Here is a 23,347-nt window from a genome sequence, read left to right on the forward strand (position 1 = left end):
TCAATGTCTACAATCATTTGTTCCAATGTCTGTAAAGTTACTCCCAGCTCTGCAATTACCTTGGTGGTAAAACAAAAAATTCTTGCTATAAATAATGCCTCAATTTCTCCATCCATAAAACAGGACTATTATTCTGTTGAGGAACATGTAATAGGAACACTGAAATTGATGCTTCATGTAATATTAACACTGAAGCTGATGGTGAGAAATTAACTGAAGTCTCCTTTCCATTCATTATTTCAGTTATATAAACAAGCAATTCTAAAATGTAAATTCCTTGTTGTATTAACTGGTATCTCATAATTGACATAATTCATTATAAGACCAAAAATCAGCCGAAAGTCAAGTTCATCAACTTGAAGGTGTAGAGAAAATATTATAATTCCAAATAAATCTTTTTATACAAATGTTCACAGATTATCTGAAATATCAGTTGTTTATATAAAGGCTAGAACAGATTATTTCTAATCACAACATGTGTACATTTAACCATTTCTCCCCCAAACTGATAAAACTTTCTTTGTTCCTCTTCATAAATATCTATCATCCAAAGCTTCTAGTTTATTAAAATACTCAACACAACATTACATACAATTGTGGTTAAACCATTACCTTAAGAAATATAAATATGTATATTTTCTTTCCAGGAAAATAAAGAGACAATATTCAAGAAAACTCAGAATTAAAGTTTTTAACTTTAAGAATCTCCATACTGGCCGGGCGCGGTGGCTCAAGCCTGTAATCCCAGCACTTTGGGAGGCCGAGACGGGTGGATCACGAAGTCAGGAGATCGAGACCATCCTGGCTAACATGATGAAACCCCGTCTCTACTAAAAATACAAAAAACTAGCCGGGCGAGGTGGCGGGCGCCTGTAGTCCCAGCTACTTCGGAGGCTGAGGCAGGAGAATGGCATAAACCCAGGAGGCGGAGCTTGCAGTGAGCTGAGGTCCGGTCCAGCCTGGGTGACAGAGCGAGACTCCGTCTCAAAAAAAAAAAAAAAAAAAAAAAAAAGAATCTCCATACTGCCGCCTCTGAACTGAAAATTACTGCTTTTTAGAGATTACAATCCACAAACAAAAAGAGCTGAAGCCAACAGCTTAAGAAAAAACACAGTGGGTGGGGTCACTGTCCTGCTACCCAAAACGGAGAGCTTTTACCTTCCCAATTTCTGATGCCCAAGAAATGGAAATTTGGTTTGGCACAGCTGAAGATAACCTAACTAAAGATGTAATATTCAAGGGGCGTCCAGGGCGCTTCTGTTCAATCCCATTTTTAGGTGGTGGTGCGTAGCCCTATAACCATAAGAAAGAAAAATTATTTCAAATTATCTGCAGGAAGATTAAACATTTTCTCCAAGATAGATACAGGATCCTGCCCAATTGCGGTTACACTATTTTTATTTTAGCCTAAAAATCATACAGCCCTTATTATCATTATCAACCCAAAACAGGAAAATAATCTTTGAAAAAAAGTTACAAAATATTTCACAAGTCCAGAAAGGTAGGAAAAAAATCCATGTTCCATCATTAAAATTAAAGATGCTGACATTTTGCCACACTGGCTATGAATAGTTTTCCTTTTTTATGGGACACCAAGCTTTACAGATAAAGTCACAACTTTTTATAATGATTCATCCTTAGCAATCCCCATTTCAAATACACGCATATATTGGGGGTGGGAAAGAAAGAAAGCGAACTGGGAATTGAGGGGAAAGAAAGAACAAACTAACAAATTTCATTTTTAAACTTTGGTGAGTGATAAAAATACTTTCCACTGCATTGTCTCTGGGTGGAACAGAAATGGTAATCTTTTAACCCAGGTCAAGGATAATCAGCATTTCAACTGTCATTAAATGAACTTGATGGCTATCAGATAATACTGCTATTTATGCTTTAATCTACTTTTATCTAGTCATCAATCATTTGTTTTAAATAGCAAGTATACTCATTTCTGATTCGCAGTGTATCCAATTCCCAATTACCACAAGACTTCACTCTGATTTTTCAGAGCCAAAATAATGTATTTTTTAGAAAATTAAAATGTCTTAGCTGCAAAAAATCTACATATTGAAAAGTAGATACCATATTTCACTAACACTAGGATGTCATTGATGTAATTTAATTATATACTATTGAGAAAGAGAAAATACTATGTGTATATATAGCAAAGAAATGGAAGCAAAATGAATTAACATATTCCCTTTTGGACATAAGGATCTTCTGAATCACTTTTCACTCCATCATTAATCCATACATTTTTCCACATAACACTCTCCTATGCACAAGTAGGAATTTTAGAGAAAAAAGTATCTTTTAAAACTGTACTTCATTCCACTAATGTCTCAGATTTCTCTGCAAGTCACTGACACCATTAACTGGATCTTATGAGAATCCATCAATGAAAAGTTTTCAGACAACAGCCAGGATTCATGCTTCTTTCTCAAAATGTCCTTAAATTATTTGTTAACTGAAAAGCCAGGAGTACAGCTAACTAGTCACGCCATGGCAATAACATCAAAGTTGTACAAGTGTAGGCAATGATAACACATCACAGCTGACACCTGGTCACCAGCAATTTTAAGACACTTCTGGATTTCAGCAATGCTAAAATATGCACCTTAGGAACAATGAAAACTAGTACTGGTAGTATCACACGGCAAAGAGGACCACACCCTGTCTACCACAACGTGGGAACTGTCTCATAAGGGGCAGGACAGTAATTATTAAATGGTAGTCCACATGGTAATGTGCAATCTATAACTTGCAAAAAATTTTTGAAAATAATTAAAAACGTTTGAGCAGGGGAGTAAAAGACAAAGAGAAGAACTTAAATAACTTGCACTAGAATACGGAAATGAAAGAGAGAGACAGTGTGTGTGAGTGTGTGTGTGTGTGAGAGAGCGAGAGAGAGAGAGTGTAGGAAGGTTATGCCCATCTCAAGCTGCTCAAGCGGAAAAAAAAAAGTTGCTCAGAAAAAAAAAAAAAAAAACTCCTAAGAAAAGTCCTCTTAAAAAGACTCAAAAAGTTGATTCAATGAGTAACAAGTACAAGGATTATCAATACCAGTATCTAGCTAATTCTGAACGAAACTTTGGTTTTGCCTGTTTTGGGCCTGGAAGATAATTCTGTCTGCTGGTATGTCCACTAGTAGGTTAACCAAATAAAAATGATACAGGGTCTGTCAGGAGGATAAAAATAACTCATGAACTAAAATGTGCACTCTGGAAATTAGAATGTAAGACATAACACAGTCTGACACAGTAGAAAAGGGCAACAGAAGCAGGGAGAGTAACACACATGTAAGAATGAAGTGTCAGCAAACTCAGAATCATCTTAGTCTCGCTCAGTGTAGAGCGTTTTCAATCTATTCTATATCCCATTTGAGTAGTGTGACTTTACTGGTAATTCTGAGTTATCTGATAACCTGTATTCTACCTCTAACCATCAGCACCACCCCCACCCAACCATCAATTTCCTGGTTATTGAGAATATATTAATAGTTGGAATTTTATAAAATATAAAGTTTAGCCTTCACACATATTTCTAACAATTTTCCATATTTAAAGCAAAAATAAAGTCAAGTTCATGTGACAGGGAACCAGTGGGGCAAATCTGTAAGCTTTCTAAGCAAAGGCTGCTGGACAGCACCAGCAGAAGACTTTGTGATGGTCCTGTGACACACTCAAGTAATTTTTTATGTTTCATGCTCTGATGACACCCTACCCTACTTGCAACTGTGACAAAAGTTGTCCACAATTATTCTACTTTAACATTTTCCTCCAAATTTTCTAATTACTACTACTTGAATACTTCTAACACAGATTTACTTTTTAACCTTATGGAAATTTTCAAACATACACAAGAAAGGAACAAACAGCAGGGACCCACCAACCAGGTTCAATAATTACCAACATGTTGCCAATCTTGTTTCAAATGCTTTTGGCCCCAAAGCTAATCTGCCCTAAAACACACACGCCACAAACATACACATTTCTTTTTGCCCTTGAGTATTAAACTCAAATTCTAGACATGCCATTTAACCCAGATATTCAACATGGATCTCTAATAAGACTTTAAAAACCCACAGTATTACAACCCCACAAAAATAACCACAGTTTTTAAAAATCACCTAATACCTTGTCTTTCGATTCAGATTTCCCAGGTGCCTCAAAATTTATTTTCCTTTTATCCTTTTATTATTGAAAATTTTAAACATATACAAAAATAGAGAAAAAAGTATAACACATATATATCTATCAGTTCAGTAATTTACTTACCCATGAACAATCTTTACCCAACCCCCACTCCAGATTATTTTAAAGCAAATCTCAGATATATTTTCTATTTTCTCCATATGTAGTTTAGTATAGTCCTTTTACAGCTTGAATCAGAATTAAAAACTAGAGCCCCACACCACAGTTATGTCTCTGAAGTCTCCTTTATTCTATAAACACAACCCCTGCCGTCTCCAAACACACTTTTTCCCCAATGCTGTTGTTCTACTGAAGAAACCAGGACTTTTGACCTGAAGAATGACTTTGCATTTTAGATTAGGTATTTTGCTTCCTCGAAGTATGAGATTTGTTGCTCTACCTCCCATATATTTTTAAAACCAGTAATTAGTTGTATAAGCTTGATTAAACTTGGGGTCAAAATTTTAGAAACAAAAAACTTCACAGAAAATGTTGCATACTTCATATGGTGCCACATCATAAGGCACAGAAGGTTGTTTGCCCTGTTTTCAGTAGTGTCAAGACTGATCAGGAGTTCAGGGGATGTCAGCCTGATCCCTCCACTATAAAGTTCCCCGTCAACTTTTGGCATCCATTGACGATAGCTACCTAGACCCATTACATGATTATGAATTGTGGAATAATGATTTTCTAATTCTATTACCCGTTTGATTGTATTAGCCAAAATGTTTCCATAAAGAGCTTGACCAAATCAACAGCTGGTCACCTTGAAATAAATGATTCTCTTTCTTAATCTTCAGAGCAGTCTGTTAGTGCAACCTCCAGTGGCTTATTTTAGTATAATTATTATAAACACACTTACATATTTGATAGTTTTGAGTCTACTATAATCATTATTCTTTCACATGTCAAAATTATCACTTCTCAGGTAAGGAGGTGCCTCTTCAAATTGGGGTGAGTGCACACAAGTATGTGTTTTAAAAGAAGAAATGTTGAGTTTATGTCAGTCCTGATTCACTGTGAGGCAGGCCATCAGGGTGACTAACACACAGCATCAGGAAACATAAATCCATGAGCTCAGAAATAGAATTTATAAGGTGAAGGGGGCCAGTACTGATAAGTCTTCTGGCTGCACCAAAAGGAACTACTTGGAGATTGTTGCCAGCTGAATTACAGCACATATCCTCTCTACACTCTTTGGGTCTTTCAAAGAAATATTCTTGTCAACTCTTCTTCCTTCCTTCAACCTTAGAGCTACACAAGTTTTACAGACATTTCTCACAAATCGTTTAGAAGAAAAATAATTCAGCTTCTTAAAATAACTCCTAAGCAAAGAGGGCCTTTTTCTTTCTTCTGCCCATTAAAAACATGGAATGTTCTCATCTGGCTGTCAGTCTGTAGAATGGCAGCCCTTGGAGTCAAAGATGGGAGATGGTCTCTGCAGCAGGTTCTTGTCTGTCCACACTGCATGTCCCCATCCCACAAGCCCTACTATGAGCTGCTGTCTTCCTTGCACCAAGGGAACCTGGAAAATGAATGCCTGAAGGTGTTTTGTAAAACTCAGCATCTTGATGTAGGTTAAAAAGCACATATGCTGCTTGTATCACTATTTGATCCTTAACAGTCTAGGGACACGTTGCCATTTTCAAAGTAATACCATTTCCCATTCCTATGTTTACTTTGTACATGCAGTACAGTGGTCAACTGCCACGGGTCCATAAACACTGGATGTTACCGTAAGATCATACACATAAGGACTTCCTCCAGGACATAGACAAATGCAACCATATTCAGAGCTCTAATGGGCAATTCATGACTGTGTCAAGCTTTTCCCTCCAGGATTCATGGTTCAATACACCAGGATCACTGGCAAGGACCACCTATCAAACTTCTTTTGTGGTTTGTTGATGCTTCTTAAAACTGGAACAAAGTCCCTGAGGCTCTCCATGGTGCAAGAGCTCAATATAACTCCTATAGGGCCACAGCAGCTTTCTTCTTCTGAGGCTGCAGCATACTCATGTAATTCTTAAAAACTGCAGAATCTTGTTTTACATTAAAAGACTCCATATTTCATTATCCCAATCAATAGCAATTGTGGATCAAGTGGTGGTTTAAGATGTTTTCCATCAGATGCACATGTGAATTTCTGTCAGTTGTTCTACAGGACTTTACGGAGCTAGGGTAAAAAGACTCTTTGGGAAAGGCAGGCATTTGATTTTCTTTGGGATGGCCCTATAAGGGTCTGGGCAAGTCCTCCCCATTGCCTTCTGTTTTTGAGATATGTCTTTGCAGTTCTCTCAATGTTTCATTTCTTCTCCTCCTTCACAACTGCCCATGGAGCTGCTGCAGGCCCCTAGCTCCAGGCATGTCAGACTCATTAGACAAAGGGTGTTTTGTGTAGTAGTCAATATGTTCATAAATAGGCTAATAGAAGTAATCAAGGGTTAGTGGGTGCTTTGGGGCAGAAATCAGCAGTAATTAAGTAACAATGCCCCCAGAGGAAGTACTCAACTGCCTAATTTCTTCTCCCTCAAAAGAACTGGAAGAGTAACAAACTCCAAGCCATCCTCAGTGGTGCTGTAGACCTACAGAAAGGTATCATCCCAAAATGTGACAATGACTGGTCCATCTAGAAATTCTGGTAACTTCTATGTTTACACATCTGTAGCCACCATATTTTCCAGAGCAATGCCACAGAGTTTAGGCACAACCTCACACAATTCAGATGCAGCTCCCATCACTGGCACAGTCACATGATGATACCGGGTAAGTCTTCAAGGTGAGTCCAAAGATACCAAGAAGCCCTCCGTTGCCTTATTTTTCATCACAGATAATGGGAGGGGCAAATAGCAATGAGAGTCAAAGGTCAAAGAAATCTTAAGAGCCAGGCGCAGTGGCTCACACCTGTAATCCCAACACCTTGGGAGGCCAACACAGGTGGATTGCTTGAGCCCAGGAGTTCAAGATCAGCCTGGGAAACATGGCGAAGCCCTGTCTCTACAAAAAATACAAAAATTTGCCAGGCATGGCAGCGCATGCTTGTAGTCCCAGCTACTAAGGAGAGTGAGATGGGAGAATCGCTTGAGCCTCTAAGAGGCTAAGAGTACAGAGTGAGCCGAGACTACACTAATGCACTCCAGACTGGGCAACAGACCTGAGAGCATTCTTTTTTTTTTTTTTAATTAAAGAATAGAAAAAATGAAATCTTAGCACATCCAGGGCAAAGAAAAATGGATATGAAAAGGTCATGGGACAGGTGCACAGGGATGTGTTTTAATCTGTTTTGCCAGGCTTTCTTTGCCATACATGTAGTATCTTTTTTTTTTTATTTCATTTTTTTCACATTTTTAAAATTTTACTTTATATTCTAGGGTACATGTGCACAATGTGCAGGTTTGTTACATATGTATACATGTGCCACGTTCGTGTGCTGCACCCATTAACTCGTCATCCATTTACATTAGGTATTTCTCCTAATGCTATCCCTTCCCGCTCCTGCTACCCCACAACAGGCCCTGGTGTGTGATGTTCCCCTTCCTGTGTCCAAGTGTTCTCACTGTTCAATTCTCACCTATGAGTGAGAACATGCGGTGTTTGGTTTTCTGTTCTTGCGATAGTTTGCTGAGAATGATGGTTTCCAGTTGCATCCATGTCCCTACAAAGGACATGAACTCATCCTTTTTTATGGCTGCATAGTATTCCATGGTGTATATGTACCACATTTTCTTTCAGCTCTAAGTAGGGCTGCTTCTTCCCTTGGTTCAGATCTTTGTGCAAACCAGCCAAATAAAAGATAATGGCCAGGCACGGTGGCTCATGCCTGTAATCCCAGCACTTTGGGAGGCCGAGGCAGGCAGATCACAAGGTCAGGAGTTCGAGACCAGCCAGCCAACATGGTGAAACCCTGCCTCTACCAAAATTACAAAAATCAGCCAGGTGTGGTGGTGGGCACCTGTAATCCCAGCTACTCGGAAGGCTGAGGCTGGAGAACTGCCTGAACCTGGGAGGCAGAGGTTGCAGTGAGCTGAGATTGCGCCACCGCACTCCAGCCTGGGTGACACAGCAAGACTCTTACCTTGGGTGGGGGTGGGAGGGGAGCGGAAAAAAGAAGATAGCTTCTGAGAATCTGGTTGCTAGTAGCCGGAAACCTGACAAAATAAATGTCCCACCTGGGGAATCATGTATGGGCCATGTAAGCAATCCTCCCTGACCATATCTACTCAGCCTCTGCAATTCCCCTTCACTCCCAGGACTGTCTCAATGGATTTCAGTCTCATACGCATCTTTCATAAAGAGTCAGTCAGTGACGCAGTGTTGCTCAAGCCCTTCAAAATTCACAAAACAAGTATTTCTCAGGTCTCTAAGTCCACAGGCTGTGTATGTGACAAATGAGCCTCCTGACAACCACGAGAAGTCAGATGCCTCTGTCTACAAGACCACGGTCAGTTTCAGTCATGGACTTTCTTCACTTTGGGGCTCAATTCTTAGCACTTGGCTCTGTAGAGCCCAGAGTCCTAGATCATATTGTCTGACTTGCTTGGCTACTCATGAGTACTGCTCACATATTTAGTCCAGAGCCCAGTCTCGTGTTCAGCAGGGATATTACACAGCTTCCTCATTTCCTCAATAGTTGCAGAGTGTCAGCTCTGGTGAAATGACAACTGGGGCTAGTCATGAGTCACTGCTCTCTTAGGGATTCACTTACAGTAAACACACCTCCAGTTTTATAATGCTTGACGAACATGCCATGTTGTGCTATTTTTTTGATTATGGTTTTGCTGGCCTTCTTAAGGAATGGTACCAATTTAGTAATGTATCCAAAATGGAAACCAATACATAGTCCAGTTCTACGTTTTTTATTTTATTATTTTAAGACTTGACTATCAGGATTTGAACAGTCAAAAGCCATCTATTAGGCCAGAGACAGGTTGTATGCATTTACATTGTATACATCCTAGGTGCTGAAGCCCATGTACTCTCTCACTGCTTAAATGTGTTGTCAACCAACTATCATTGCACCCACCCACCACAAGTGAATGCATCATCAAGGCCCAAGCTGGGAATTCTTGATCTCTGTAGTTAGCCACTCTCAGCAGCTTCTGCTTTTCCGCAAGCCATCCACAGGCAGGCCCAGCTAATCTAGACATCCCACACATGCTGTCCTATACATGAAAGTGCCCAAGTCCTTCCCTTCAACCATGCTGTTTGATATGATCCCAAGAGTATTTCACAGCATCCTTGATTTCTTAAGTAAGATGCTCCAGGCTTTAGCCAGGAGCAGTGGTGCACAAGTGTAGTCCCCACTACTTAAGACGCTGAGGTGGGAGGACTGCTGGAGCCCATAAGTTCAAGTCAAGCCTAGGGAACATAGCAGAACCCTGTCTCTTTAAAAAAAAAAAAAAAAAAGATATTCCAGGCTCATCTTTTCCATCTCCTTCCGATCTGAAATAAGCCATTTATTATTTATCCAAGGTGGCATGGGTTACTCTAGTGGAAAATAGTATTTAATCTAGATGCTAAAACTGTTCACTCGTATTCAGTTGTCACTGTTTCTAGGCCTTGTCAGTGTTTATATTAAACTTATATGCAAATCTGGTGAATAAAAAGCAACTTACAGGCAAAGGAAATAGCTTCCCATTTACTTTTATACATAGACTATTTGGATAGTTATCTTCTTGAGGGCAACTTGTCTCTGCCAGGCAAAGTCTGCATTAATAAAAGAAAAAAGTATTCTTAAATAGCGTGCTCAAACATTCTCATGTTTTAAAATTCAGAACTACATGCATATAGTAAGCAAGTATAAAACTAAGATAACAGAAAATTTCAAACTCACCTCAACTGAACTTGGACTGTATAATCTCTCCTACCACCTGGCAAAAAATCCCTGTTGGAAAGAGAAAGAAAATGGGTTAAAAAAGCACAATAAGAATTCTCAGAACAGTCTCACCAGGAGGAAAAAAAGGAAAAGCATTATTTGTATTTTTCTTATTCCCTGAAAGGTGAACAATAGACTGCCAATAATACAAGCCTTAATCAAAACACTGTAATGATGATAAACCTGATTTGCTTAACTTCTAGCCATGTCTTTATGGCAATTTTAAGGTAGTTTCAATGCACAGGAACTTTGATGATGCAAAATTTATTTCAATAAACATCAAACTTGGTAACATGCAAGGAAGCAGACTAAGTTCAGAGAGTTTTAATCAACAAATCTATTTGCTTAGAGCATTCTAATCACTTGAAGACTTTTTTTTCTTTTCTTCTTGAGACAGAGTCTCGCCCTGTCACCCAGGCTGGAGTGCAGTGGTGCAATCTCAGCTGACTGCAAGCTCCGCCTCCCAGGTTCACGACATTCTCCTGCCTCAGCCTCCCGAGTAGCTGGGACTACAACGCCTGCCACCACGCCCAGCTAATTTTTTTGTATTTTTAGTAGAGACAGGGTTTCACTGTGTTAGCCAGGATGGTCTCGATCTCCTGAACTTGTGATCCGCCTGCCTCGGCCTCCCAAAGCGCTGGGATTACAGACGTGAGCCACTGCGCCCAGCTGAAGACTTTTTTTTAAATATAAAGACCTATTCACTGGATATTCTTATTGATGTCAAGTACAGCCTAAGCATTAGTTTTTATAGTTACTAGGGGGATACTAATATAGACCCAAGATAAAGAATTAGTGCCTAGAGTCTCAGCATCTCCATACCATGCAACTTCATAATTACGTATCCAATTAAAGATACAGAACCTCTTACAATTTCTAGATGAGAATCTAATGGTCCCATGTAAAATATATTTCGTACTGAACCCTCCAAACTCTTGCCACGCAACATGGAGTCCACAGGGAAGCAGCACTGTTATTCCTTAGGAGCTTGTTGGAAATGCAGACTCTCAGGCCCCATCCTAGACCTATAGAATTAGAATCTGCATGTTAACAAGATCCTCAGGTGACATGCATACACATTACAGTTTTAAGAGTTATTATCCTCAGCCATTGTCATAAATCTTGGACTCTGTCAGAGAGAAGATCACTAGAGTATAGTCCTTTCTTGAGAAGACTGGAGTACACTGAGCCCTCATGGTGCTCTAACTGGGCCAGTCTTTTCACTGTTCCCAATCCTCGAGCTCCACTGGAAGGCATTAAAGCACAGCAGTGACAACCACCTTAAGTTCTACAGTCCCAAGCTGTACAACATCGTGCAAATCACTTAACCATTCTGTGCGTCAGTTTCTACATCTGTTAAAGATGGAAAATTACTGCACCAACCTCATCAAGTTGATGTGACAATTAAACATGCTAACAACACATGTCAAGTGCCTAAATATAAGATGTGCTCAACACATGGAAGCAGCTGGCTGCTCTGACTGTTTCCACTGCTCCCACTGTTCTTACCAAGAGCAGCTATCTCAAATGGCTATTCAAAACATCCCCATATCCTTGACAATACTGACCTCTTCTGAGCAACCCATATCACTCCACTTATGCAAATCAAGAAACATTTCATATTCTGGGCGCTGGAGCTTCAAAGATAAACATAACACAGTATTTGCTTCAAAGGATTTATATGCTAAGCAGGTAAGACATACAACACGTAAAATAAAATATGGTAAGTGGTACAGTACATTATGAAAAGTAAGTGCTATAGAAAAAGGGAAAATTTTTGTCTTGAAAGTTCAAGGTCGTTATCATAATTAGTCCAATCTAACTAGAAAACAGAGTTTTTTCAGCAGTGGTTCTGCCTACTTCTGCTTAGTGGCTCTACTAGGCACATGAGTAACTGTGGGTATCTAGTACAGTAATTTCCAGCAAAATAGAAAGGCCAGAGATACAGATCAGAAACTTGTTAGCTGGGAAATATGATGTGAAGAAAGAGAAATGACAAGAGATGAGCCTAGAAAGATGGATGGAAGCATAAAGGGTTTTGAACAGCTCACTAAGGAGTTATACTTTATTCTGGCAAGGGAAATTAACAAAAACTGGAAAATACAATGTGCTAAATATCTTCACAAACATTATGAGTAATGACCAAGGCATTTTCTGACATTCATTTTCTGCCCATCATTGTTCTAGGAACTTTTACATATTGGTTCATCAGATATAAAAGAAGCATTTACTATATGCTAAGTACTGTAATGGGTTTTGAGATGATAAAAATGAGTAAAAGATGCTGCTTTCATTAAGAAGGCTGCAAATGCAAGCAATGAAATAAATGCAATGATGCCTTAACAGAAAATAAGTACATGGCAAAGTGAGAAACAAAGGAAACATTAAAGCAAATCTGGAAAGGCACCACAGGGGACGTATGACCTGAAGTGGCCCTTGACACATGGCTCAAGAGGTTTGCCAGGCAGAGTAGAGAGAAAGAAGACGGCAAAAGTGCAAAGATGTGAACACTACGGTTAGCCTAGGAAACACAAACGGGAAAGCCTAGTCAGAGCACAGGTTGTTAGAAAAGCGTAACAGGAGGTAAGATGATTAAAAACAAAACAAAACAACAAAAAAGCAGAGCAAGATGCTGAAAACAACTGCCAGGCAATGGAGTGTGGACTTTATGAGGTACCATTAGAGTGTGTTTAAAGCATCAAAGGGAAAAAAACTGAATGGGCTCATGCCTGTAATCCCAGCACTTTGGGAGGCCGAGGCGGGCATATCACAGGGTCAGGAGATCGAGACCATCCTGGCTAACACGGTGGAACCTCGTCTCTACTAAAGATACAAAAAATTAGCCGGGCATGGTGGCAGGCGCCTGTAGTCCCAGCTACTCGGGAGGCTGAGGCAGGAGAATGGCGAGAACCCAGGAGGCGGAGCTTGCAGTGAGCCGAGATCGTGCCACTGCACTCCAGCCTGGGCCACAGAGCAAAGACTCCGTCTCAAAAACAAACAAATAAAAAATAATGGTAAGACTTGATGAATGACTAGATGTGAGAAGGCAGGATAAAGGAAGGGAAGTTTCTAGGAGGGTATCCGGGTTTTGGAATGCTGCAACTGAAGAGATGGCCATGCTACTCACCAGGACAAGAAGAGGCAGAGCAAGTTACAGCATCAATCTTCCAAACCACCCAGAGAGGTGGTGATCATTATTCCAATTTTACATGCTGAAAAAGTGAGGTTTAGTCACCTGTTTAGGGGCATACAGACCTAAGTGGTTGGCTCAGAATTCACTCTCTACTTAGTATTACTCTAAAGACCATACTAGCTCCCTCAAAGGCAGAGTTGCCTTGCTAAGTTTTAAATATTCAGAAAGACATAAAAGAATCAATGAAGGGCTGGGCGCGGTGAGGCCGGTGGATCACGAGGTCAGGAGATTGAGAACATCCTGGCTAACACGGTGAAACTCTGTCTCTACTAAAAATACAAAAAATTAGCCAGGCGTGGTGGCAGGTGCCTGTAGTCCCAGCTACGCGGCAGGAGAATGGCGTGAGCCTGGGAGGCGGAGCTTGCAGTGAGCCAAGATCACGACACTGCACTCCAGCCTGGGCCACAGCGTGAGACTCCGTCTCAAAAAAAAAAAAAAATCAATGAAGTGCAGCAAACTGAGAGGATGTTGTAAATGAAGAGTGGCCTATCACAAAGAGCCCTCTGTCCAGGCAGATTCAAATGCCATTAATGAAATGAGTAATGCAGAAGGAAATATACTAAGCAAAAATCTCCTTGAGGCCAGTTTGTTTTTCAACTTTGCATCTTTGGTGCCTGGAATATTGTCTGGTCCATGGTGGACAGTTAATAAATGTGTGCTGAATGAATGAATAAAAGAACAAAAGACAAGCAGGTTTGATGGAAGGCCAGTTCAATTTTAGATGTGTTGTGCTTGATGTCCTTGTAGGTCAAAGGAGAGGCACTGAAAAAGGTGTCTGGAGGGAGGTGTTGGTAATTTCGCAGCCACCAATATAAAAATAATAAAACACATTAATGAATATTATCATAGAGTACCAAGAAGAGAATCCCAGATTGATTCCTGAAAATGGGTACAAGAAGCCAGTGTGAGGAACTGAGAGAGCATGGTTAAAAATATACTAGCACCAAATGGAAGGAGCAGCGCTAAAGCCAAGAAGAGAACTGAATCCAATGTTCAGTCTTCGCAATATGTAACAGAAAGAAAAAACTTAGACAAGAATGTATTCAAGCCTCTAGTCTAGATCTCACTACCACTACAGGCAAAGGGGAAGGAGCTAGAAACACAGCTGTGGTTTTCAAGTTGGCTGCATACCAGAACCTGGGAAACTTTAAAAACCCCTGATGTTTGGGTTCAATCTTGAGATTCTAATTTAACTGATGTGGGATAAAACCTTGGTATGTGAAGTTCCTAAATCTCCCCAGCTGATGCTAATATGCAGCAAAGTTTGAGAAACATGCGGAGAGAAGTAGTTAAATGACACGAGAAGCATCATCCGAATCCAGAATGTAAAATATGCTAGAGACAAATAAATCACTTTTTCTGAAAAGTAGTGTTATAAAATAAAGTCTAATGAGAGAAACCAGGGCTCCTTGGAGAACTGATCAATTCCACAGTTGTGGCAGAGAAAATACAAGATAAGCCTGGAGCATTTTTGGTGCAAGAAATTAAAGAGTGCTCAAAGTGGGTTTCAGGGAGAGAGGTATATCAATAGGGCATAGGAGCCAACCTCAAAGAACTTCTAATAGACAAAGAACAATTTGAGCAATATAAATTATTGTAACATTGGAATATAACCCATAGAGCACCCATGAGTCCACACTGTTATAAATGAATAAATGGGCTGGGAATGGTGGCTCACATCTGTAAACCCACACCTGTAAACCCAATAGTTTGGGAGACAGAGAAGGGAAGCTCACTTGAGCACAGGTGTCTGAGACTAGCCTGTGCAATACAGTGAGACCTCATCCCTACAAAAAACATAAAAATTAGCCAGGTGTGGTGTTGTGCACCTGTAGTCCTAGCTTCTTCTGGAACTGAGATGGGAGGATCGTTTGACCCCAGGAGGTCAAGGGTGCAACAAGCCATGATCACCACCACTGCACTCCAGTTTGGGCAAGAGCAATACCGTCTCAAAAAAAAAAAAAAAAAAAAAAAGGCTGGGTGCAGTGGCTCACACTTGTAATCCCAACACTTTGGGAGGCCGATGCGGGCGGATCACCTAGGTCAAGAGTTCAAGACCAGTCTGACCAACATGGTGAAACCCCTTCTCTACTAAAAATACAACAATTAGTCAGGCATGGTGAAGAATCGCTTCAACCTGGGAGGCAGAGGTTACTGTGAGCCCAGATTGTGCCACTGTACTCCAGTCTGCGCAACGGAGCGAGACTTTGTCTCAAAAAATAAACAAACAAAAAATAAACAAAACAATAAATGAAAGAAAGAAAAGAAGACAGCTCCTCCTCGTAAAAATAAAATAACCCCGTAAAAAAGATTAAGGACAATTGAAAATCATCACTGGAACACAAGAATGTTTCTGCTAAAGTAACTGCTAAAGCCAAGATTCACAAGTGAACACTAAATTAATCTGCAAAAGTTTGAGGAAAAACAGAATACTATGTGCCTAGATTCAAAGTTATCTACGCAAAATATTTATCATTAACAAAGGAACAAACAGTAACTTTACAGTGCAGATACCTGGCAGCTGGTATCAGCCAAGAGATCAAGGTTAACATCACCAAAAATAAGATATCAGTATTATGTTGCCTGATATGATACCCTGAGAAGGGCACATAACTTGAGGTATTCTTGCCAAAAATGCACAACCTCCATCTAATCATGAAAAAGTATCAGCCATATCCCCAAATGAGAAAGAGTCTACAAAACACCTGACCAGTTGTGAAAGACAAAACAAAACAAAACTAAGAAACTGTAGCAGATTGAAGTAGAGTAGGATGACTCAACAATTAAACGTGATTTGGGATTGTATCTAGGAACAGAAGACGTTCGTTGGCCAAAAAACTGGTGAAATCTGAATAAAGTCTGTAGTTAATAGTACTGTACCAATGTTGATTTCTTGGTTTTGATCACTGTACTATGGTGATATAAGATTTAATATTAAGGGAAACTGGGATAAAGAATATACGTCCTATTTCTGTAATTTTTATCTAAATAAAAATTACTACAAAATGCAAAGTTTTTATGCTGGGCATGGTGGCTCACGCCTGTAATCCCAGCACTTTAAGAGACAGGTGGATCACTTGGGGCCAGGAGTTCAAGACCACCCTGACCAACATGGCGAAACCCCGTCTCTACTAAAAACACAAAATTTAGCCAGGTATGGTGGCGCCTGCCTGTAGTCACAGCTACTCAAGAGGCTGAGACAGGAGAATCGCTTGAACCCAGGAGGCAGAGGCTGCAATGAGCCGAGATCATGCTACTACACTCACTCCAGCCTGGATGACAGGGCGAGACTCTGTCTCAAAAAAAAAAAAAATTATGTCATTAAGCACAGAATTTCCCAAACTTACTTAACTGAAACAATCTTATTTTTGAAAAACTCCTATTATCATCTCAAAGAGTGTTCTAATGAATAGTTGAAAAGGAAGTAAACAACTTGAATTTACTCAATTCCTTGTTCTGCTTTTAACATTACAGTCCCAAAAAATCATTAACCTCCAGAAGCCTTAGTTTCATTATGCTGAATCTTTTAAGAATGCAACTTTAAAGAGTCATATAAATAATATTTTGTTAACACTAAAGGTGTGTGTGTGTGTGTGTGTGTGTGTGTGTGTGTGTGTGTATATACATATATATATATTTTTTTGAGACAGAGTTTCGCTCTTGTTGCCTAGGCTGGAGTGCAGTGGTGTGATCTCGGCTCACTGCAACCTCTGCCTCCTAGGTTAATGTGATTCTCTTGCCTCAGCTTCCTGAGTAGCAGGGATTACAGGTGCCCGCCACTACGCCTGGCTAATTTGTTGTATTTTTAGTAGAGATGGGTTTCGTCATGTTGGCCAGGCCGGTCTTGAACTCCTGAACTCAGATAATCTACCTACCTCAGCTTCCCAAAGTGCTGGGATTATAAGCATGAGCCACTGTGCCTGGCCTTTTAAAAAACATTTTTAATTGGAAAATTAAATTCTACAGATTTCCTTTTCTTTCTTCCAACATCTCTTAGTTCATCTGCTCTTTACAAATGGGTCTACCAATACTTTTCATATATCTAGTAATTTTTTGGTCAGGATGACTATACAGCTCACTTTACCCATAATTGCCTCAGTTTATGTTCTTATTTCAGAATAATTATTAGTAATGTTTACTTTCACTCTCAAAAATGCCCCAGTTTGGAATGATAAAGCTTATGGTCACCCTGTCTTTGGGCTATTATAAATTCTTTTTATATTGTTTTACCTAATTTTTTTTTTTTTCAGTCGGGGTCTCACTTTGTTGCCCAGTCTGGAGTGCTGCAGCACGATCACAACAGCTCACTGCAGCCTCGACCTCCCAGGCTCAAATGATTCTCCCACCTCAGCCTTCTGAGTAGGTGATGTTAATTTCTGTATTTCTTGTAGAGACAGGGTTTCACCATGTTGCCCAAGCTGGTCTGAACTCCTGGGCTCAAGTGATACTGTCACCTCTCAAAGTGCTAGGATTACAGGCATGAGCCACCACGTCCAGCCCAGGAATAAATTTTTCATTTAAAAAATTATTGTCAAATGTAACAAAAAGTAATCTAAAAGACATTGAGGTTTTATTCAAAGGTTAAAAATTTTTTCTAATACACAGTATTTACTTAATATTTGGCTGACTTTAGTCAAAGTATACTACCCTTTCATAAAAGAAACAGGTCAACTGTTATGGACTGAATTGTGTATCCCCAAACATATATTGAAGTCTTAACCCCCAATGTGACTGTATTTGGAGACAAGGCCTGTAAGGAGGAAATTAAGGTTAAATAAAGCCACAGGGTAGGTCCCTAATCCAATATGACTGTGTCCTTACAAGAAAAGAAACACATCAGAGATGCACTATTACAGAGAAAAGGCCATCCGAGATGTGCAAGCCAAGGAGAAAGGCTTCAGGAGAAATCAAACCTGCCAAAACCTTGATCTTGGACAGAAGCCTCCAGCATTTTGAGAAATAACAGTCTGTTGCTTACACTGTTCTCAGTCTGTGAAATTTTGTTATGGAAGCCCTACAGGTGAATAAACCAATATTCATGAGAAATACATTCCAAATATTCCTCTTACCTGGATATGCATATCTCTCTAACTTGTTGAGGTGTCAAAGCAAAAATAAAAAACTTCTCTTGAAATCGCTGAATACTGCTTTGAACTGGGAAGAAAAAAAAAGAAAGATAATATTTCAATAACAAATCCAACACTACAACCACCTGCAATAACCAGGCATTTTTTTATGAAGCACCTGCCTAATTCTGAAACGTTATGGTTAAAACACTCCAAAATCAAGAAGTACTAAACTGCATTCATCTTGGAATCATGAGTAAAGTCACTACAAAGGGATTTCTTTAACGTTAAGTATGTAACCTCATTCTTTATTCTAAAATACTAATGCAGGCTGGGCGCAGTGGCTTATGCCTGTAATCCCAGCACTTTGGAAAGCCGAGGTGGGTGGATCACCTGAGGTCAGGAGTTCAAGACCAGCCTGACCAACGTGGAGAAACCCCGTCTCTACTAAAAATATAAAATTAGCTGGGCGTGGTGGTGTGTGCCTGTAATCCCAGCTACATGGGAGGCTGAGGCAGGAGAATCGCTTGAACCCAGGAGGCAGAAGTTGCAGTGAGCCAAGATTGCACCATTGCACTCCAGTCTAGGCAACAAGAGTGAAACTCCATCTCAAAAAAAAAAAAAAAAAAAAAACCCACAAAAAAACAACTAATGTACAGTAAAAATGTAACAAAACCCTTCAATATTACATTTCATTCTTAACTATAATATTATCTAATGAAAGGAAGTAAAAATGCTCCCCAGGAGAACTCGATCCAATAATTAAATGCTTTTTATTTTTCTTTGTTGTATTTTGCTTTTGGTGCCCTATATTTACCACACAAAACACTCATATGAGAAAATTTTGAATGTCAAAACTTTTAAGTTTTGAAGTTATTAAGATACATAATAATTTGCATATGAAAGTCTGCCCAGTTAAAAAATATTACTTAATGAAGTCATCCTTATGTATATTACCTGAAATGTATTTATGACTTCACAAAAGCCTATAATAGGTTAATAATGAATTATTCAATAATGTTCTAGTGTCCATTAAAACAAACATAAAATTTAATATATATATATAGAGGCCTCAAGTCTTTTGCTTCCTAACAATTACAACATCACCCAAGTAAAGGCAAAATGGGGACAGGCACAGTGGCTCACGCCTGTAATCCCAGCACTTTGGGAGGCCAAGGCACATGGATCACCTGAGGTCAAGTGTTGAAGACCAGTCTAGCTAACATGGTGAAACCCCATCTCTACTAAAAACACAAAAATTAGCCAGGCATGGTGGCATGTGCCTGTAATCCCAGCTACTCCAGAGGCTGAGGCAGGAGAATCACTTCAACCTGGGAGGTGGAGGTTGCAGTGAGCTGAGATCGCACCATTGCACTCCACCCTGGGTGATGAGGGAGACCCTGTCTTCAAAAAAAAAAAAAGGCAAAATGGTCCTTGTGTATAATACTGTCCAGTTTTCCTGCTACATGAATATAAAAAATATGCCAATTGAATATCCAATGTCAAAGAGGTTCAACCACAAGTCACATCAAGTCAGAAAAATATTAATTCCCTAGCTAAGATATTCTTTTCTTTAAGCACAGGCAGTTTATTGTATCAATTATTCTCCTAGAAATCATGTCACAAAATGGTTCATATTTTTTCAGGACACTTTAAAAAGGAGGGAAGAGGGAGATGCCGTTTATGATGAAGGCCAAAAAGTAAAATAAAACTTTGGATTACAAACATAATTATGGAGCATCAAACACAGAAACATAAGTAAGCCTCTTCATTTCTCCAGTTTCTATTTACTCCTCAACCCTTTTTTTCTTGTTCAGACTCCACTTTTCATTCTCTATCTGTGGCTAAGATCACCAATGACCCCTTAATTGCCAAATGTAACAACCTATATTTTGAGATTACAAGTAAACTTGCTGCATTTTAATCTTAATTAATGACATGAGCATCCAGTCTCTTGAGCCAGAAACCTCAAAAGGTCTAACGTAAGTACAAATGGAGAATTAAAAGAAGAGAGTTCAAAATGAGGCATTAAAAAATAAAACTACTTGCAGAAATAATGAATCAATAATCCTACCTTTGATGGAGGTGAAAAAAGGATTTACAAATCAAATTCCATGTAAAATAATACAACGAACTACCTAGTCACATCATAATCAAACTACTGAAAACCAACAACTATAAAATCTTGAAAGGAACGAAAGAAAAAAGAAACAAGGGAACAATACAAACCAAGGCCACTTCTCATCAGAAGCAATATAGGCCAGAAGGTATCTTTAAAGTGGTGAAAGAACAAACTCAACTGAAAATTCAATACCCTTCAAAAGCAGAGTGGAAGAATAACTTTTCAGATAAACAGAAGATATAAGAATTTGTTGACAGCAGACATGCATTACAAGAAATGTAATACAAAATTACCAGGATTATTTAAAAACATATAAATTCAAAACTGGATGTCTGGGAATGAAAATCTGACAGTAAATAAGTGTAAAATGTAAAACAGTATGCTGTATTTTCTTTTTGTAATTTCCTTCAAAAGACTGTTGAAAGCTAAAGTGATGGCATTGAAAGGCAGGATTTCTAACACAGGGAGGAAATACGAGAACAGCAAAAAGAATGGAGGGGGTAGATAAAGGAAATTATCTCTCCAACAATTGTATTTCCTGCTTTTTTCTGATAAACCTGATTAACTAAATCTCCCTGAAGACCAATCCACTCTTAGCGTGCCAAAAGCAGCAGGTATCTATACCTGTAAAGTTGGGCACAAGACCCTCTGTGAATTCATCAGGATAAATGCCAGTATTTGAGGCTCTGTCTGAATGACTGGAGTCAACCTATCCTTAAAAGTTTCCAAAAACCATGAACCTTAACATTTGGAATGAGAATGGTTCCATAGTCATGCTGTACATGTATGCTCGACATGTACTTTTATATCAAATTGTACTTACATGTTGCACATATGCAATATATATGTACAATTTAGAGAACTGGCAGCTTAATGTTAGTAGTCTGTGTCATAATAGACATATTCTTGGTGTGCCTTTTATTTTTCTGATATATCTTTGACTTTACCTATATTTGCTGTTGAATTTTCAATCCAGATTATAATCTCAAATAACCACCCTGTATCTACAGAAAAATGGATTTGTGTCATTGCTATATACTATAACTAGACTCCAGGAACTTACAGCAACAAAAAATAGCGTATATGCTAATACAAATCTAATGTGTATTAACATTGACAGTTTTTAGGTAAGTCAATTTTATGATAGAACAGCAGCCAAAAGCATACCAAACTTTCCATAAAGTAAATTTGTTAACTAAATGGTCATTTTAACATAAATCATGAGAAAGAATGCAGGATGCAAAGTAAAGTATGCAGGTTTTGCAGTTTATTTTCTCCCCATTGTCTACAATTTGGGAATCAGAAAACCAATTCTGCAGATCCCATGAATGCCTTTATGTTAAGAGCAAATGAAAGGAAAAAAGATCATGGCTCAAGGGCATGAATTAAATATGGCTTTATTCAAAACCTTTCCTTTTGCAACAACTCTTCATAATGTAGATTCTATTTGCCAAATATAACCACATTATCTCCCATGTGTCCTCCTTTTTATGTAAACTTGACATTCTTCCAATTGAGTAGTGGTGTCTTTATCACCCTCCCTTTGAATCTGAATGGTCTTTTGTAATAGCATCAACCAACAGTGTACAGTTTAAGTGATGCTATAGAGCTCCAAGCCTGAACCATAAAAATACCACGCACATCTTCCTTGCTCTGTGGGGACACTCGTTCTTGGAACCTAACTCTCATGCTATAAAATAGCCCAAATTAGACCACATGAAGAAGCCACATACGGGTATTCCAGCCAACAGCCAAGTTAAGTCCAAGTCATCAGGTGGCATAGTTGCCAAACGTGTCAGGGAAGATGCCTCCAAGTGATGTGAGCTTCTAGCCAAGTGCACCTCAAGCATATGTCCTCTCAGCTAAGGCCCCACACATCTTGGGATAAGAAGCAAGCCACCCACACACTGCCCTTCCAATTCCTGACCTAAGGAATCCACGAGCTTGTCAGATACAGTAAGTTCCTCTTCAAAGGTTTAATTTCTGACTTCTCTATTCTTTGTTCTTGAGCTCTACTTCCTTGTCTCTTCTCCTAAGCTATCTGCTCTGTAAACAACTTCTCCTGCCAGTGCCAATCTGTAACTCACATCTCTTTCTTATTTGGAAAGAGTCCTCTTTACTCCTGGCTACCCATTCTGTCAGCAACCCCTACTGCTGAAATAGCTCTCCCTGTCGAAAACTACCCTTCCCACCTTTGCCGCACCCTGACATGCCCAAACATGCCTTGTACTGTAACAGAAAGCCTCTCCCTTCCCGCCTACTTAGCCATATTCAGTGTTAAATGGTAGCCAATAGGGTCAGTGTAGATTGTGCAGTCCGAGTCCAGCCAATGGGGACAGGACACAGAACCAGGGATTAACCGTGTTAGGGATAAAAACCCCTTCTCTCCTTTGTTTGGTGTGCTCTTACTGCTGCCAGAAGTGCAATCAGCACCCTTCTGCAGAAGTAAATTTGCTTTGCTGAGAAATGCTTCGTTTGGGTGCTTGTTTTCCTTGTCACTCCAAGCCCTTGTTTCTAACAACTTGGGGGCTCATCCGTGATTGCCTTTCTCATCCGGGAAGAGGTCCCTGACCATCTCTCATGAGGAGATGCATCCCACTGTCTCATCGTGGTGTCCTCAGGGATGAGGGATCAGGACCTCCCCCAGCATGACGAATAAACCTGGACTCTCAGCAATGCGGGTGAAAAGGATCCTCACATACCGTGGCGACCAGGTAACTCTGTGCACAAACCAAGGTAAGAAAAGTCACAGGGGCAACAAAGTATTTCCTTGGTAGTTGGGACATCTTGGAGGTTGAATGTGTGTGAATGAAATGTATAATTAAGCACAGAGCAAGTGCAGAGTCTGGATCTGCAGTTACGTGGTCACCTCACACGGCTTATGGCAGATTCCGGTCG

The 23,347-nt window shown here is 39.6% G+C and overlaps 1 protein-coding gene across 7 annotated transcripts in view; it reads right to left on the reverse strand.

Moving 5' to 3' along the window:
- PIAS2 (protein inhibitor of activated STAT 2) overlaps nucleotides 1-23,347 on the reverse strand; it is a 106,234-nt gene that overhangs the window by 34,213 nt on the left and 48,674 nt on the right. For all 7 annotated transcript variants that reach the window (XM_030926005.1, XM_030926003.1, XM_030926002.1 and 4 more), the window contains 4 exons: nucleotides 18,331-18,415; nucleotides 10,027-10,077; nucleotides 9,809-9,899; nucleotides 1,159-1,293 (listed from right to left, as the gene is read on the reverse strand). In XM_030926005.1, coding sequence (XP_030781865.1) covers nucleotides 1,159-1,293; nucleotides 9,809-9,899; nucleotides 10,027-10,077; nucleotides 18,331-18,415 — 362 coding nt within the window. The remainder of the gene's footprint in view (nucleotides 1-1,158; nucleotides 1,294-9,808; nucleotides 9,900-10,026; nucleotides 10,078-18,330; nucleotides 18,416-23,347) is intronic.

Source organism: Rhinopithecus roxellana, chromosome 21 (genome assembly GCF_007565055.1).
Source record: "Rhinopithecus roxellana isolate Shanxi Qingling chromosome 21, ASM756505v1, whole genome shotgun sequence".
Classification (NCBI taxonomy): domain Eukaryota; kingdom Metazoa; phylum Chordata; class Mammalia; order Primates; family Cercopithecidae; genus Rhinopithecus; species Rhinopithecus roxellana.